The sequence below is a fragment of the Engystomops pustulosus genome, chromosome 7, assembly GCF_040894005.1.
Source record: "Engystomops pustulosus chromosome 7, aEngPut4.maternal, whole genome shotgun sequence".
Lineage (NCBI taxonomy): Eukaryota > Metazoa > Chordata > Amphibia > Anura > Leptodactylidae > Engystomops > Engystomops pustulosus.
In genome coordinates this window covers 67,372,961-67,391,809 of record NC_092417.1, presented here as the reverse complement: position 1 = coordinate 67,391,809, position 18,849 = coordinate 67,372,961, and the positions used below count along the sequence as shown (strand labels likewise).

The 18,849-nt window shown below is 39.5% G+C and overlaps 1 protein-coding gene across 1 annotated transcript in view; it reads right to left on the bottom strand.

The window, feature by feature from the left end:
- Positions 1-252: 252 nt before the first annotated feature.
- Positions 253-18,849, bottom strand: part of LOC140069947 (tyrosinase-like) — a 43,190-nt gene continuing 24,593 nt past the window's right edge. Inside the window, exons 2-5 of the mRNA XM_072116251.1 lie at positions 4,019-4,838; positions 3,232-3,445; positions 2,695-2,836; positions 253-1,743 (exon numbers count right to left, since the gene is read on the bottom strand). Of these exons, the coding sequence (XP_071972352.1) occupies positions 1,563-1,743; positions 2,695-2,836; positions 3,232-3,445; positions 4,019-4,813 (1,332 nt within the window). The 5' untranslated portion in view covers positions 4,814-4,838 and the 3' untranslated portion in view covers positions 253-1,562. The remainder of the gene's footprint in view (positions 1,744-2,694; positions 2,837-3,231; positions 3,446-4,018; positions 4,839-18,849) is intronic.

The window sequence follows — 18,849 nt, the reverse complement described above, 5'->3', positions numbered from 1 at the left end:
CTCACCCCCTGTAATTTCTCCAAAGCAAATTCTGTCTAAAAATAGTTCTATTCCAAACTTACATGGACACGTCACAACTTTACTAACATGTCCTTTACGCATTACGTTTTTTGTAGAGGATGAAGTCAAAGAGGGAGGTGCAGTAACTCGCCATATACAAGGATTTATTGCTCAACAATCCTGAGGCTACAGAGTGTTCAGCACAGAGTGTTTCAGGAGAAATGTATGACAGATCACAGTATGACAAAATCCTTTTTATAAATTTTTTTTAATTGAAAAGAGTAAATAACATGTTCATATTTATAATAACTTATAGTATTAAATACAACTTATGGTACATAATTAAACATCTGTATCACTTCATCAATGACTGGCTATAGGCAGATGGTGATCCGTAAGCACCAGTTAGACAACAGTCTTATTACAAGAGGCAGAATTCGGCTGTTCAGAATACTGGTCGTGAATATTAGACAATGCTTTTAATCTCACTTGTGAATCTAGAAGTCCATTATGGCAAGAGGTCTATAAAACCGAAGAAGTGGATTTTGTGCAAGAGTCAATGACCACTTGCTAGTTTTGGTTTATCCTTCTGACCCCCAGTGACAGGACAGAGGATTGACGCTTCAGTTTCCCATTTCTATCCTTTGTTTACTATCCCTTTAATAGAGACCTGGTCAGGGTCCTATCACTAAAGGGAAGGGAACAAACTTCACATACCCCATGATGTGACTTTGTAAACTTTAGAAACTACATAGATATAATGTAACTGCAGATAATTAGAAAACACAAAAGCACAACTAAGATTACAGTGACCTCTGACCTCTATGGTATTTGGTGGAATGACATCCATTAATAGCGCATTGTCCCCTCATTTACTTAATGTGCCTGCACTCAAATCAAATGAGAAAAAGCAAAGTCTATTATAGGAACCATCTGTGAGATGGTCAGAACTGAGAACCATCATAAGCAGCACTAATAGGAGAACAGCCTCATTAACCCCATGGTAATCCCAGCATTCTCATTGACATCAGACTGGTGGATATCATGTTTCACGTTCCAAGAAGAGATGCCAGAAAATAATAGCATTAGGTAGATGAAAGTGAACATATAATATTCTGTGTGCATTTATATTATTTACTTGTATAAATATTGAAGGGAAAATAATCCTAGGACTAACTTGTGGTTCTTAGAAGTATTGCATCACTAATTTTGCATCATTATGTAGCTGACCAGAATCAAGACATTCCTCAATGTGTATGACAATTAGGAGTCTGGGAGAGCTGGGTAACAATCAAAGCAAACAATCTAATGCAGAGTAGGACAACAAGTTCTCAATGGAAAACTTGGCAAGTTATATAGAGATACAAGAACAAGGTATGTAACTATTAGAAGTCCACCTACCTATCAGGAGCCAAGGAAGTTAGATTATTCCCTTTAACATTTCTGCAAGGTTTATAACCGACATTTTCCAGGCTTTTGATTGGTAGATAAACTTACATAATGGCAAGAACACCCAAATCAGTGATAAAGGGCACTTCCACAAAACTTGAGAGGAAGAGATTTTACATTTCTTGATACTTTGAGTATTTGTATCCGAAGTTCGAGCAGCTGGTTAAGAAATCCTTGTTTCTGTAACATGGAAAGTAGGGGGTGGCACATTCATTGGGGCCTTGTCCATCCTCATCATTATTTGGGTATTTGTCTGGGGTCGCATTATATCGCTGCAGCCATGCTTCAAATATCCTGTAAGATAACCATCATATTTTACCAAATTGTTACACATACTGTATGGTTCATATTGTAATCACAGTTTGTATAACTGTACATACAGTACAATTGTAATGAACAATTCTAATAATGCATGTACATTTTACATCTCTGCTTACTGTCAGAAAATGTGAATTTGGCTGAAATAGATAGAATTGACTGCAATGGCTAGGGTGGGGGACATGGGCTCCCTGTTCTACCATTGTGCCTCTGGTACAGCTTTGCTGCGGCTGAGACCAGCAGGCGCAATGTGATGACATCATCTACCAGCTTCAGAGCACTTCAGCAGAGAGGAGATGAAGGCTTACTGCTGGTGAAAGGCAAGTATTTTATTTTTTTAATTGCAAAAAGAAAAACAAGTGAGTGGTAAAACAAGGAAAAAAAATAAATTGAAAGCAGGGTATAATGGGATATTATATATTGGGCAGTGGGCCACCAAGAGTGGCATTATACTTTGTAGGCACACTCAGGGGTTGGGTTAGGGTGGTAAATGAATTTTAATGTAGAAGAGATTACTGTACATCTTGGTGCACTGTATATTCACACTCCACAATGCGCAATTGCGGGGTGAGAGAAATATCCAAAAATTAGTGAAGGAGCCTTTTAATTTCTCACTATACCCCTAGTTAACATATTCAATGATGCTACAGAGAATACACAATTATGTTATTAAAAGAAATCATGATAAGCAAGCAAATAGCAGGAATTATGCAAAACATAAAATGAGTGTTAATGCTGTCACAAACTACAGCTACGACAGTTCAGTGTATTTTTGCTCTGTATCCACTACAGGCACAACATTTACAATATTCTAAAATGTATGGCTAAAGCATCTGAAATAACATTGGTTATTTTAGCTTCATCCCAGTTACTAGGAAGGTGGGCGTGAGGGGATTATTGCTGCCATTACGGTTTAACAAAACTTACTTGTCAACATAGCTGTGATGAAGCAGGAATATTGGGTCATTGCTGGAAATTGGGACTTGAGACATTGTTCCTCCAAAATATACGTGCACAGCGTTGTGCATACTACGCTCCAGAGTTAACCCATCCGAAGGTTTCAGAAATCCTGGTAAATGGATAAAGAAGAGTCACATGCATGATCGTTCTTGTATGCCACATTTTAGCCGAAGGTCGCATTCACATGCAATCCGTGATGTGTGCCACACGTTTTGCATTATTTGCATGCAAAACATATGGTGCTGCTTCCCAATGCATTTTGTTCTTAAACACAATCTGGCTTAGTCTCTCCCCATTTTAAAAGCAAATTAAACGCTATGTGGAACATCGGTAGAAAATAATTATGTGGAAAACCCCAACTATGTGCATGTATCCCAAGCTTGCACCAAAATCTGCATTAAAAAAATGCTTGGATTTAGCAGATGGATGTAGATTTGGTGGTGGATTTTGGATCTCAGTCAAAAATCTGACCAGAATCAGATATGGGTAAAGAGGATAACTTACCTTCTAAAGCATTTCGGAAGCTCCTCCGAGAAGTGCTATCATATGGAAATCTATCAAAGTCTTTCCATTTAAGGGTATCCTCCACATCTTGGAAGGAGGGAAATCTTTTGACCCGGGGGTCCGATCCTGGTTTTCTGTGGAGTCGCTCCATTTGGCACTTGTCTCCAGCAGTTTGGCAATAGGCATCAGCATAATTGTATCCGCTGCAAATAGACTGATGAATATTGTGTTAGCCTTGGCACAGTATTGGGGGCACCAGCGCAATAGAAGGTAGAACATCTCAAAATGAATATAGAGTTACCAACTGCAGCAAAAACATCAGCTAGCTGACAACCATCATAGACATGCATTGTGCATGGGCAGCCACACTGCGAAAAGGCAGTTCATATTCCTCCCCAGCTTTGGTGCGTGGGGGCCAAGCTCGCTGTGGAGACGGGAAAGCAGTGCTGCTCCTCTCCTCTGTCCAGCTTGTGGCTCACGTGGCACAAGTAACATTGTCCTAGTTTATCAGCTGGTTTAAATTATAGCATGATATTCTAGTCGCATTCAAAGCTGCATTTACAAGGAGTTTTTCTATTAAATTACGCACTCTTCATACCATATGTTTGACATCAACCTTCTGTGTCTGCCACTTATTGTGCATCCCAACGCTACACCAATGCAATATTTTATAGCATGGCATTACTTACAATACAAAAAAACAGAACCAGCATAAATGAGCTGACATGGACTTAAATCATTTAAGATGGGTACATAATGCACAAAGCAAAGATTTCAAGATACTCACTTTCCAAAACGCAAAGTGGGAGCCATCATCCAGAAAACCTTGTTCATTACTCTGTCCAAGTAATTCATTGGTACAGATCGAACAGTTATTTTCTCCTCTCCAGTCATAATAGGGAATACCAAAGTTTTCATCACCAGTCAAGAGTTGAATTTCCCTCTCCAAAAACATTAGACCGAGACGATGCCAACCAGGAAAGGCCGGACCCTGATGGGCATAGTTAAAGCTGGCATCAAATGTGCCATTTTCTAGAATTGGCTTCATGGAGTAATAATGTATCCAAGCAAAAATATCGTATATAGAAGCATCCACAAAGCGATATGTGTCCCGGTGGTGCCTGTCCCCAGTGGTCAGGATGACATAATCTGTACTTTTTGTGGTTTTAGCTAAAGCCAAGTAGCTGAAGAATTTTTTCCTTTCCAAAAATGAGAGCTGGCGGATCTCTTTACGTATCACAGTATTTTGGCGCTCACACTTGTCTCCAGTGTAACCATACTTGCACTGGCCACAGTTGTAGCCGCTGTAGTTTCCAAAACATTTACAAGTACTTTCATAATAAAAGCGTGGCCAGTCCAAGCGATCGTCATCATATTGGCGGACACGTCCAGCAGCTAGTGGTGTAAAGACTACAACATTTCTGCACTCACCACGTCCAGACTGTGATCCACAAGGACTGTCATCCGTCCACAGAGGGCAGCAAGTTTTTGACTCAAGAGCTGAGCTTGTGGTACAAGACCTGGGGAACTGACTGTGGACCACCCCCAGGAACAGTGTAAGAAATATACATGGTGTAAACATTATCTTCAGTACTGGTAGCCTTGCCCTGTTGGGGAGGGAAAAAATAAATCTGATTACCATATACAGATGGGAATAGAGGCTTTATTCCTTTACATTATATTTGAAGTTATATCTGGTTCGCCAATATATGTATATGATAGAAGTTGTGATTTCTACCGAAGGCACAGTATTAAAAGGGTTGTCTTGGCCTTGACAAACATGGCTCCTTTCTACCACAGTTTCACACCTGACCATTGGTAGTGTGTGGCATCGCATCCATTTTTCATTATACATAAGAGCTGCAATATCAACAAAAAACATGGGCAGGTGCTGCAGTTTTTGGAAATATTTTTCAATATTTTGTAGATTAAAATAATTGGGGGATCTTCAGAGTGTTGCAAACATATTCATACTGCTTGAACTTTTCTATCATTTATCTATTATTCTTGAGAAACAAAGTATCAAGTGTTTGAAAAAAAAACATTTTTTGAAAATGAAAAACTGAAGTGCATGTGCGTATTCATCCCCCTTGGTCAATACTTTCTAGGGCCACCTTTAGCTTCAATGACAACTGCAGATCCTGGGGTGGGTCACTACCAGCTCAACACAGAGGCTTGAATTTTTTTCCCATTATTCACAGAAAAAGCCACTTTAACATGTGCATGTTTTGATGTAAACCATAAAATTGTAGCTTTTGCTGTGTGTTTACAGCCATTGTCCATCTAGAAGGTGAACCTTTTGCAGCCTAACAACTTTTCCTCCTAGATTGCCCTGTATTTGGCTCCTTCCATCCACTCTAGGGAGGCTTTGCCTCAGAGACTAGGAAGCTAGTCAAAGAGGGATGCTTCCACAACCATGCTTCATGGTGGGGATGGGGTATTCAGGTTGAGGTGTTGGCTCCCTGCAACTCCTTCAGAGTCACTCTGGGTGGGTTGGTGATTTCTCCTGGTCTGGACTGTCAATTTAGTTGTACAGCCATGTATTGATAGGTTAGCAGTTGTATAAATACACATTTAAACTTGATCCCTGAGCGGTGTGTGGAGTTTCTTGATTTTCATGATGCCTTTTGTGAACTAATGTTCTCTAACAAACTTGAGGCATTTGCAAAAAAACTGCAATGATACTGAGAATAAGCGACCTACAGATTTACCATATTTACTAATACAATGGCTCCAAGAGGTAATTGGACACTCTGGGGGAAATTTATCACACTCTGGTGTGTGATGTAATCCCCACCCCTCCGAGTCCCTGGCGTCCTCTTCTCACGTATGCCTTGCAGCTCCTGGCGTCTTTCTGGCAGTGCCAGAAGCAGCACATGTATGTGCTCTGTCCGCACACATGCTATGACTTCACATGACAGCGAAACCGCCATGTCATAGCATGTGTGCAGGCAGAGAGCATAGATGCCCCTCTACCAGAAATATGCTGGGGGTGAGCATCGGAGGCAAGTCATATATATTATATTACATACATTTATACACTTCACCCAAGTGGAGATTTTTCAGCACAAAAATTGAAACTCAACGAATACAGGTAGATATTATATAGACACATACACTTCAATCTGGTCATTACAATATGTAGATATTTCTGCCATACGTCTCCTGTCGGTTTCTTCTAGGTCTATAGAAGTTAGGGATGCAGATGTTATTGCTACACCTAGGGTTTTCTGAAAAGTAGCATTTTGGTTCAGGGCCCAACAGCATAAATCCTCCTTTCTGCTTTGAGTTCTTCTAGACTGTCCTAAGCTTGGTAGCCCTATCTGTATAGTAAGGTAGAAGAGGTCAGAGTAAAGTTATTACCTTCCAAGAGAAAACGTCCAGGTGAAATGTAGTAATGTTGGAATGTTGTTCTGCTCTATGCCATATGACTGGCACCTATATATATCCAACCAGCCATAGGTTATGTCACATAAGGAAGTGTGATCATCAAAACCTAGATGACATGCCACTTAAGTGTTTTCCTGATATTGCTTAGTACTGTACGTGACTTCCTAGTGATTAACAAGACCGAAATAAGGAATCTAAGATGTAATTCAATGATCAGATTTATGCAGGAAGAATGCCATCTGCACAGGAAAGAACTGGAAAATGGCTTCTCCTTGCCAATTTCTTCTCAAGTGACACATATGGCATTAGAGGGGGGAGTGACTACTTCAAAAAGTTAATTTTTTTCAATAGAATTCAATTACACAACTGTATTTCCAGTGTGCTGACAAATTTTGCAGCCTATTGGAAACAAGTGGAACAGCTCAAACTGGCTCACCAATTGAGGTTGGGTTACTTGGCATCCGCACCCAGGGCGGAAATAATGTGCATAACAAAGCAGCATTACATAGGAAAGTTTTCCAATATGTATTATTGTCTTCTACATCAACATGCTGCCCAATTTGCGCCCATATACATCTTAAAAAGGTCCCCCAAGGCTTATATTGTAACAGTGGGAATAATAATAATAATAATAATAATAATAATAATAATAATAATAATAATATTATTATGTTTATTATTATAGAAAACCAGATAAAAGATCAAGAGATAGAGATCTCAACTATCAGCTCACTGCAGAGGGTGTTTAGCTTATAGAGGATGGTTTAACACTGAATAGAATAGATATCCAGGTGTTAGAAAGTTGCAGAACCTAGTGACTAAAAGGGGTTTTCACTAGAGATGAGCGAGTATACTGCTCGGTCGAGTATTCGCATACTCGTTAATCAGACGAGTATCTCGCCGGCTCGAGTTCGAACATTAAATTAATAAAAGACAGTGAAGAACAGTGTTTACACTGTTCAACACATAACACTTTTCCAGATGTTTTAATTGTAAGAATACATTAAAAAACACTATTCTTCACTTTACAGATGTTAGCGCGTGTCTCCCGCTAAGTTCGGAGATGTGCGCCGAACATCAGCAATGTAAAGAATAGTGTTATTTGAATGTGTTCTGCACTTAAATGCTCGTGTTTTCACTGTTTGCACGGTTTTTATTTTATTCTTCACTTTGCAGATGTTCGCGCATGTCTCCCGCTAAGTTCGGAGATAGGCGCTAACATCAGCAATGTGAAGAATAGAAAAAAAAACAAAAAACAGTGAAAACACAAGCATTTATTTGAATGTGTTCTGCACTTAAATGCTCGTGTTTTCACCGCGCACATCTCCGACATTATCGGAAGACTTGCGCTAACACCTGCAAAGTGAAGAATAGAATAAAAACAGTTAAAACAGGGAAAACAGTGAACACAGGACCATTTAATTGCAGAACACATTGAAAGAACACCATTTCACATCCAGATATTCGGCACACATCTCGATACTTAGCGGGAGACACGCGAACACCTGTAAAGTGAAGAATAGTGTTTTTTTTTAATGTATTCTTACAATTAAAACATCTATAAACATGTGGAATGTGTTATTATTTACTGTTCTTTTAATGTGTTGTGTTAGTGAAAAAATGCTCGGGTCTCCCATTGACTTTAATGGGGCTCATTATTCGGTACGAGCACTCGAGCATCGGGAAAAGTTTGTACCGAATAACGAGCACCCGAGCATTTTAGTGCTCGCTCATCTCTAGTTTTCACACAAAATGGAAATTGTGGCACATATACAATGTAGGTGGAGAGGAAAGAGCCCTCCGCCTGGATTTGATGGTCACACTACAAAAATCCAGGCAGAGTCTTTCATGGAAATGCAAATATTTACCAGATGTCACCAATAAGGAAAGCCAGTAACATTCTATGACAACAGTGCCAACTAACAAGTTGTTCCATTCATTATGCAATTTCTAAAGGATCAGGTTTCTCATATAATTACACAATATTTATCAAGTAATCTATCAGAAAGCACAGTCCAAAAATTAGGTCACTGCATTCTGAACCGTCAATATAATAATCAGTATTTACTTGTTTGTCTGACATGTTCACAAAAACCTAACCCAGCCACCCTTGGTAATCCTTTATACTGAAAGACCATGGAACTAATAAATTTTGAAACTTTACAATTAAAAAAAAAAGAAATAAAAAAAACTTATATAAGCTCATGAAGGGAAAATGGACTCAAAAACAAAAAGGGAAAAGCAGTTATCAAGTCATGTAGTAGCATTTGCAACGTATCCTTTCACCATCAAAACATCAGACAAAGCAAAGATTCTGTAATGGTCTACTGTAGTGGGGGTCGGGGGGGGGGGGGCGTTTGAATTAATAATCGCTTAAAGGAAACCTACCACTTGTAGTGGCAGGTTTCCGATGAAAATACCGGGCACCAGCTCAGTGTGAGCTGGTGCCGGAGCTTATTTTAGTTAGTGTTTTAAACCGCGGTATCGCGGTTTAAAACACTTTTTAAACGTTATAGCCGGCGCAGGCAGGTACGCGCTCGGCGCTTACCGTGCACGCGGCTCTCATTCACTTCCTATGTAGCCGCGTGCACGGTAATCGCCGAGCGCGTACCTGCCTGCGCCGGCTACAACGTTTAAAAAGTGTTTTAAACCGCGATACCGCGGTTTAAAACACTAACTAAAATAAGCTCCGGCACCAGCTCACCCTGAGCTGGTGCCCGGTATTTTCATCGGAAACCTGCCACTACAAGTGGTAGGTTTCCTTTAATTGTCATTGTAGGGTTTCTCAATATTCCCAATGTAAGGAATGAAACAAATGACAACAAAAATGTACTTTAAGCTTTGCCAAACAATACTAGGGAACCAAACATTAAGGAAGGTGGGCAAAACCAGTCTCTCCCAGGGAAACACACATTAAAAAGGGGCATTCCCACAAAGTTTCTTATATGTACAAAATAACACACACTCTAATTCACTGTTATTAACAAAAAAAATGCAGTATTTCACAGATATAAGCCCAACATGCCTCCATAAGTCCTGCTGTACACAATTTCAGTTGCCCCTAGACACGACCCAGTAACTTCTGACTTGGGGTCAGGCCACCATCTTGGATTTGTATTTGCGGCGTGCAGATGAGATTTGTTTCTCTATGCTGTGTGCCTGTAGCCAAGCCCCCTGCACGGAGCTCAGACACTCACATCCTGCAGGGACATGGTGAGCAGAGAGATAGGAACTGCAAAATACAAGGAGATAAGTGACTCGGGGGAACGGGGGAGGCAGGCACACATCTGTGAGATGTAGCAGAGTTCACAGTGTAAGTCTGCCAGCCTCTATGTAATAGGCATCATGCATCTCTGATCCGTCTCATCTCTCTCTGTTTCAATGTGTTAGTACAGAAGCCAGATGAAAGTGTATTTACACCTGTAACCTGATAATCTAATCCTACTGCCACCCAATAGAACTAGATGCATAATAATGAGTCTGCTTAGAGAGGCTTCGCCCAGACTCTGGGATTTTTCACTGAGCAGCATAGAGTGTGATCTCTATTGTGTTATCACTAGGGGATTGAGATGTGAGAACTTTCTTTTGTGAGAAAACCCCTTCAAAGCTAGTTGACCACTAGCAAGTTTCTTCGGACAAACCTGAAAGGTTTTCGATTTACCAGATCAAACCCAGAGTAGTTGAATTGAACAGATATGGCGAGTTCAATTCAGCAGATAAAGGTTTGGTCCAGTAAATTCCACACATACAAGGATCGGTTTATTGCAAAAAAAAAAAAAAAAAAAAAAAAAATATTGTGGCTAACGGGCCCAACTATTCAATCAGCCGTAGTGGTATCCCTTAAAATATCTGATTTTGACTGGTTTCACATTATTCCGTGATCACAGATGTGAAGTGCCGTGCCATGGACTAATATCGGTGTGTTATTGATATATGATGCACAGAGTTCTGATTTCCCCTTGATCAAGGAATAATATGAAACCGGCCTTATTATGAAATCTTTGTTGTGTTTTATAATCTAAATTATTATCTCCAGTATAAATACATATATATTTGAAGCAAAAATAAACGGACCAGCAGACGTCACAAATTAAGTCACAACCTGTTACTGAAACCTCCCAGTGATTTCCTAACATTGAACAGTTGCACGTTATGAAATTTTTTTTTAGGAGCGGAGACTAGAACTAAAAACTTTAACAATTAACATTTAACGATTACTTGGAATTATATTAGTCATCAAGGATATTAATCTATAATTAGAAGTATGTGTCATTATGTTTTACAAGACGATGCAAGACACTTCATGTCCATTTCCCCTTAGGGCCGCAGTAATATTCACACATCCTAATCCCTTTTGTGCTTCGGTTATCACATTCTGACCTCACACGACTTGTCCAGTAGCTATAGCAAGAAAAGAAAAAGCTGATATCGCACAACACATTTTAACCTGAAATGTGTTGAGCAGTAAAACATTGTTTTCTTCCAGTAAATGCACCAGCGCTGTCTATGGGCGATGACTGGAAATACAGCTCAGCTAAATGTAAATAAGGTATACATTGAATATATCAGGTTATATACCAGTACATGGAGTCTCCAGGTTATGTACAAGATGGGTTCTTTAGGTTTGTTCTTAAGTTGAATTTGTATGCAAGTCAGAACAGGAATATTTTATAATTGTAGCTCAAAACTCAATTTTGCGCCGTCACGGGAACAAGAATCAACAATAAAACTTAGCTGTAAGGTGTCTGCAATTAATTATTGCAGCCAGGGACTTAAAGGGGTATTCTCGCCTGGGCATTCACATAGTTTCATTAATTTGCCATTTATAAATATTTAATCAATTGGATGTTATTAAGAAAAATGTTCCTGTGTGTATATAATTTCTCATAAATGTAGTCATGTTGTCCCTTAGAAACAAGATGGCTTACTCGGATACGACCACCCCACAGCGGTGGCCAGACATTTTTTTTTTTACTTAAAATGATCTTTATTTTATCAATGAAAAAATACAGACATTTATATACATTTGGCTACCACAAACAATAATGCATAATTTCATCTAGATACATAAACTGTGCATTTTTTTTTCCCCCTTTCCTTCCCTCCCCTCTACCCCCCCCCCCCCTACAGTACATAGTACAAGCACATGATTAAATAAGTCAGTAATACAATAAATTCAAACCACAATGTAGCAAACAATTACATGGTACAATAGCTCATTAGTATCCAGAATCCTTATATTACTTTAGAAAAACCATCAACTACATATATTTATCTGATATTACCCCTTGAACAATACATGCCTACTGACTCCGTACCCGCCCCCCCCCCTCCCCCCGAGGACAAGACCATATCCGATAAAGGAAAAGAAGGACCAGAAAAAGAGAAAGAAAATAAAGGAAAGAAAAAGAAAAAAAAAAAAAAAAAAAAAAAAAGAAGAAGAAGAAAAAGGAGCTCTCTGTTTACTCACATCCCCCACCCCCTCTCCTACAGTCCCCCTGCTGTCTCCATATAGTGCAACCACTTATACCAATTCTTATCCCAAACCACTTTACTTTCTTTTGTCGCCAAGGACATTCTTTCTAATTTGATCATTTCCATGACACTCTGTTTCCATATTTCGATTGTTGGTGAGGTATCCTTAATCCACAGATTTAGGATTACTTTCCTAGCCATGAATAGTAATTGAGATATAATTTTCTTAGCACATTTACTCAGTTTCTTTTTTCCAAAATATCCCAGTATAGCCAACCATGGATCCTTTGATAATGATATTCCCAGTGCTTCATTTATAGCCCTAAAAACCTCTTCCCAATATTTAAATAATTTAGGACATCTCCAAAACATGTGAAACCACCCAGCCCTCTCTTCAAGACATTTCACACAAACATCATTATCTTTATAACCTATTCTATAGAGCCAACTTGGCGTCCTGTGCAACCTATGAATAATGAAAAATTGAGTGATTCTGTGACTGCCATTTTTAGAAACCCACAATGGTGACTGTAATACCTCTTTCCATTCCTCCACCTCTACAGTACGTATCCCCAATTCTTCATTGCATTTTTGCATTGCCTTAAACCTAATTTTCTTTGAACCCTTTTGTACAAGTGCTTCATAAATGGATGATATCTTTTTCTCCCTTATTAAATTTCTAAACTTCCCATACTCCTGTGACTCCAAATGTGAATCTTGTAAATTTTTACCAATCCACCGTAACTTTATGTACATAAATCTATCCCTTTGAACAATATCAAATTCGTGTGCTAATATTTCAAAAGATTTAAAAGACCCATGCTCAAATAGTTGAGATATAAATCTTACCCCTTTGGCTATCCATCTTTTGTATCCTGTAATTATATCCCCTGTTATGGTAGTATTATCCCAGATCGGAGCCTCCTCTGTCCAAGCCTTTATACCAAATATTTTCTTTAATTTAAGCCAACTCTGTCTTGAAGTTTCCAACATAGAAACAGTTCTAACATTCTCTTGCACTGGGGAGAGTCCTGTCTCCAATATGTTTATGAACTGTAATTTCCTATCCTGAAGTTTGAGTAGTTCAGCATATATACTAGCGATTTCACCAGATGTTTCTTTTAGGGCCGCTGCTACTTGGGCTGCAACAAAATAAAATCTCCAATTTGGAAGTGATACTCCTCCATCCTCCCTTAGGCATTGTAGAACTTTCTTCTCAATTCTGGCTTTTTTCCCCCCCCAGAAAAATTCTGTACATATTTTATCCATAACATCAAAAATCTGTTCAGGAATCTTCATAGGGGAATTTCTAAAGAGGTAAAGCGCTTGAGGAAGAAGGACCATTTTGATCAGGCTAAGCCTAGCCGCATAGGTCAATTTTAATTTGGACCAAATCTTGATCTTCATCCTCCATTTTTTAATCAAAGGGAGTATGTTCAGTTCCACAAACCGATTCAATGAATCTGATAAAACAATGCCCAAATATCTAAAGGATTTTTCTCCCTCAATAACCTCCAATGGAAGATTCAAATCTGCCCTGTTTACTCCCAAGAACATCGCAGCTGATTTTGCCCAATTTATTTGCAGCCCGGACATCTTCCCATGGACACCCAGAGTTTCTTGTAGAACATTCATTGACACTTCTGGGTTTGCTACAAATAATAATACGTCATCTGCGTATAACGATATTTTAACTTCTGTCTGGCCAAATTTAAATCCTTCTACTCTCTCCTCCCCTCTAATCCTTGCAGCCAAGGCTTCAATAACCAATGCAAAGAGGAGAGGAGAGAGCGGACATCCCTGTCTAGTCCCTCGCAATAACTTAAGTGGGAGGGATCTCTCCCCCTCGATACACACGCAGGCACTAGCTTTCTTATACAATATCTTTATCCACTTTATAAAACAATACCCAAATCCCATTTTCTTAAGGGTTTGCCACAAAAAGCTCCATTCTACCCTATCAAAAGCCTTTGTGGCATCGAGGGAGAGAACCACCCCCCCCGCCTTTCCTGCTTCCGTCAGCTCCATACAGGCAAAAAGTTTCCTCAAGTTGCATGTGGTAGTCTTACCAGGCATAAACCCGCACTGATCTTCCTCCACCACTTCTGAGATTACTTTTATTAACCTACCAGCTAAGACCTGCGCCAGAATCTTGACATCTACATTCAGTAGAGATATTGGCCTGTATGCATCTGGATCTAGCTTATCTTTACCTTGTTTCAATAATAAAATTATGTCTGCCTCATACATTGAGTTTGGGAGCTCTCCTTGGTTGTAAGCCCCCAAGAATACATTCAGGAGCTTCTCTGACATTATTTCCCTATATTTTTGATAGACTTCACCTGGGAGCCCGTCCGGACCAGGAGATTTATTATTAGGAAGTTTCTCAATTACTGTTTTTATTTCTTCCTGCGTTAAAGGCTTGTCCAAGTATTGCTTACTTTCATTACTTAATCTCTTCATATTGATCGCGTTGAGATAGTCCCTGATTTCATTATCTTCTACTGTTAGTTCTGATTCATAAATTTTACTAAACTGATTATGAAAGTACTGTAGTATCTCATCTTGTTTATTTATTAATCTTCCTCTTTCATTCTTTATCGCCACTATATGTGTATCATTCCCCTTCTCTTTCACCAGATTTGCCAATAATCTACTTGGTTTCTCTCCTTCAGCGAACCACCTACTCTTACAGACTATAGAAGAACTATATACTTTTTGAAGAATGTGTAGTTCATAGTCCTTCCTTGATTGTTCCCATGTCTGTTTATTACTTTCAGTAGGAGCCAATCCATATTGCGCCTTTTTTTCCTCTTCCAAATATCTCAACTCAGATTCTTTTTTACTAAATTCTCTCTTTAGTCTTAATATTTCTTTTGAATATTCCTTCTGTAATACAGCTTTACCCTGGTCCCAACCCCAGATATTACCCCTTTCATCTGAAGTGTGGGATAGTGTGATCCTAAATTCATTTATTATTTCCTGATGTGAGTCTATCTTATTTAGCCAGAATGAATTTAACTTCCACCTCCTCGTTTTCCATCTATCTTCATCTTTCAACTGAACCATAATTGGAGCATGGTCTGAAAATGAACGAATACCATATTTAACAACCTGTGTTTCTTGAAGTAGTCTACCACTCCCCAGTGCAAGATCTATTCTTGAAAAGCTATTATGGGATTTAGAAAAACACGAGAACTCCCTCTTTTCTGGGTTTCTCAACCTCCACAAATCCAACCATTCTAATTCTTGACACCATTTACTTAGACTTGTGCGTGATTCTCTCTCACTCACTACCCCCTCAGGTCTAAATCTATCTTTTTTCAGGTCCATCACGGCATTGAAGTCTCCAATATATAGAAAGGGAAGATCACTCACATTATTATCCTCTACAATCTCATGAATCTCCCGACATACCGCTAGCCCAAAAGGGGGGGGGACATATACTGTAGCTAGAATGAATTCAAAATTATTCAGCTTACACTGTAACAGGATATATCTCCCTTGATTATCCGTCCACTGTCTAAAACAGTGAAATTTACAATTTCTTTTAATAAGGATACATACACCTCTAGAATACGTTGAGTGCCCTGAAATATAAACCTCTTCCACCCACCTTCGTTTAAGCAAAATGGCTTCTTCTGTCAGAATATGTGTTTCCTGTAGACAGACAATATCAGCATTGTAATAAGCGATTGCTTTAAAAATTGCCTGTCTCTTAATCTTATCCCTCATTCCTCTCACGTTCCATGACACCACCCGCCCCATCCTTTAGCTAATGTGGCTGCCAAAGGTAACTATCTAAGATATTAAGGATGATAGAAAGTTAATAAAGAAAAAAAAAGAGGGCGCTAAGAGAACAGGAACCCTTGGACAAGGGAACGTGAGGGAGAGTACGCGTGGAAAAACAGAGAGCCAAAAATAAGAAAAACGTGGAAAAAAAAAAAAAAAGAAACCAGAACTTTTCCCCTCTCCCCCCTCCCCCCTTTCCCCCCACCATACAGTCCCATCCCCTTCCCTAACCCGTATTAGCTCAATGCTTACCATTACTGGTTTGAGCTTCTTCCCTAGCATGACCTACCCTCCCCTTTCGTCATTTTTCCTCCCAGATTTGGTACTGGAGCTCAGCACTCTGTCTAGCCAACTGTTAGCCTCCTCAGGATTGGTGAAAAAGTGTGTTTTATCACTATAAATTACCCTCAATTTGGCAGGGAACAACAGCGAGTACTGAATATTATTTTCCCTTAGTCTTTTTTTACAGTCCCTAAAGTTGTTGCGCTCTTTTCTTGTCTGTAGGGCATAATCCGGGAACAATCTAATCACCTCATTATTCCATGTTTGATCTCCCTTCTTTCTGTTTTCTAACATTATTCGGTCTCTATCTCTAGAGGAAATCAGTTTAATCAGGAAGGGCCTAGGATACGATCCAGGTGGTGGCGCTTTAAAAGGGATTCTATGTGCTCTTTCAATAAATTGTTTATTAGAGAAAAAATCCTCTCCCAACCAGCCCATAAACCAACTTTCTAAGAATTTTATGGGGTCCTTTCCTTCTACTCCTTCTGCAAACCCCACACACTTGATATTTCCTCGTCTTGCTCTGTTTTCCATATCTATAAGTTTTTCTTTTATCTCTTTGTTATCCACTTTTAACTGTTTGATTTCCGCTTTCAATACTTTTAATGACCCCCCCATTTCATTAACTTGTTTCTCAGTATTACCCAACCTTTCCTTTACATTGTGAACATCTTCCCTCAGGCCTCTTATTTCATTACTCAAACCACCCACCTCTGTTACTAAATCTGCTACATTTCTGTTACAGATATCCAAAGCCTTTAGTATTTTGTCTAATCCAGTTTCTGAGGTTTCTAGATCTTTCAATTGTCCCTCCTGTTCTTCCCTTCCTTCCACATTCTCTTCTTTATCCGAAGTGCCTGCTGCTATGCACCACTTCTCTATAGTTTTACCATCACTTTTTCCTTCACATTTTGAGTTTTTCCCCTTTGGAGGGCTTGTTTTTGCCGCAAAGGAGCCTGATTTCCGCCCTTCTTTTTGAGCGCTAGTATGTTTCTGCATATTGGCACCACGTGTCATCATCTAACCAATGGGTAACAATCTCAAAGAGAAGGGAGCCTAACCCTATGACATATATAATTTCCTTCCAAGTACAAGTTTAAAAAAAACTTAATACCTAGTGTGTATTATATGATTTCTTTGACTTCAGCAGTTGTTTTCATACAGTGTATACGTGCTCAAGGCAGGATCCCAAAAAAAAAAAAAAAAAAAAAAAAAAATCCTGCACAAGTTATATATTGCTATCTTATGGTACCATGGTATAAATAACCTATTAATTCATATATATACAACATGTATTACACCAAACAGTTTTAATCAACGGTATGAAGCACAACCTATTGAGTCCATAAGGGTAGCACACTTGGTTGCATGCAGCCAAATAGATCAACAAATAACAGAACAAGATATAAGAAAATTCATGTCTTTTTAGTTCTGTCTCTCAAACTATATTGCACCGCTTGTCCCGTCTATTATTGTAGCTCCTCATATATTGCACGTATTGTCCCAGATAATAAGAACAAAAAAAAAAAAAAAAAGGATAATAATTCATAGATAGATAAGTAAGTAATATGGTTCTTTCAGATCCACAGATGATATCCAAAAAGAGCTTATTGCACACTATGTCCAATCCAATAAGATGACTCGGGCTTTATTACACAGTTTATCCGAGACACTAATAAGGTTTTCCAACGCACTGAATCAATATGAAGAATGATTTCCTGTTACTTGTTATAACTCTGCAGTTAGAACACTGTTCGTCCTCTAGGACCATACGCCAGTCCTGCACATTTCATATGAAAGTAAAAAGGTCTTAACGCCCCTGGCAAACAAATTTGACACCGTGCAGTGTGATTAGAGCTATAAGCTGCCGCCCAAGCCCTCCTCACTCACTGTGCCTCTTCTATAATGCTGTGAATGCCACAGGAGCTCGACCCCAGCTTATCTAGAGGTAGTGTCTGTCCTCCAAAGCCCTGCAGAGGCCAGCAGTCCAGGATCATAAATCATACAGCGTCTCACTTGCTTGCACTCACGTGACCTTTTTGAACAGCTGAGCTTCACAACAAAGTACTTTCTCCTCCGTTGATGTACTGCTTCTTCTTATCTCAGAAGCTGGCACGCTGCCCAGATCACACTCACAGCGCTGCTCCGTCTCCAGAAGTTCCGACAGACCTGCTCTCACCAGGTCACGAACTCTGTCAGCTCCCCCCAGCACTTATTCATCGGCCGTCTCATGCAGTCACCACACACCAGCAGGTACCCGCCAGCATGTCTCTCAGCCTTGTTAGTTGGGAGCTCCAGCACAGCTTCTCACACGTGCATACTGGAAGAGGGGGGTGTGGCCGCGGCACGTCAGATCCGCTACACCGCTCTCATGCTTACCCTCCTCGGTGGCCAGACATGCACTATAGAGTCCTGTCGGACCACCGGGATTCAGCGATCATTACCACAGGACGGCTGTGGGACCTGCAGTAACCCCTGGACATTTCATATACAAACACCTTTTGTTTCTTTGTGCAATCACTCCAGCAGAGGTGGCCATATCCAGGGACACAGCCTTGTTTCTAAGGGACCATATAACTACATTTATGAAAAATTATCTTCACACAGGAACATTTTTTTAATAACATCTTATTGAAGAAAGGTTTATATATGGCAGATTAATTAAACTGAATGTGAATG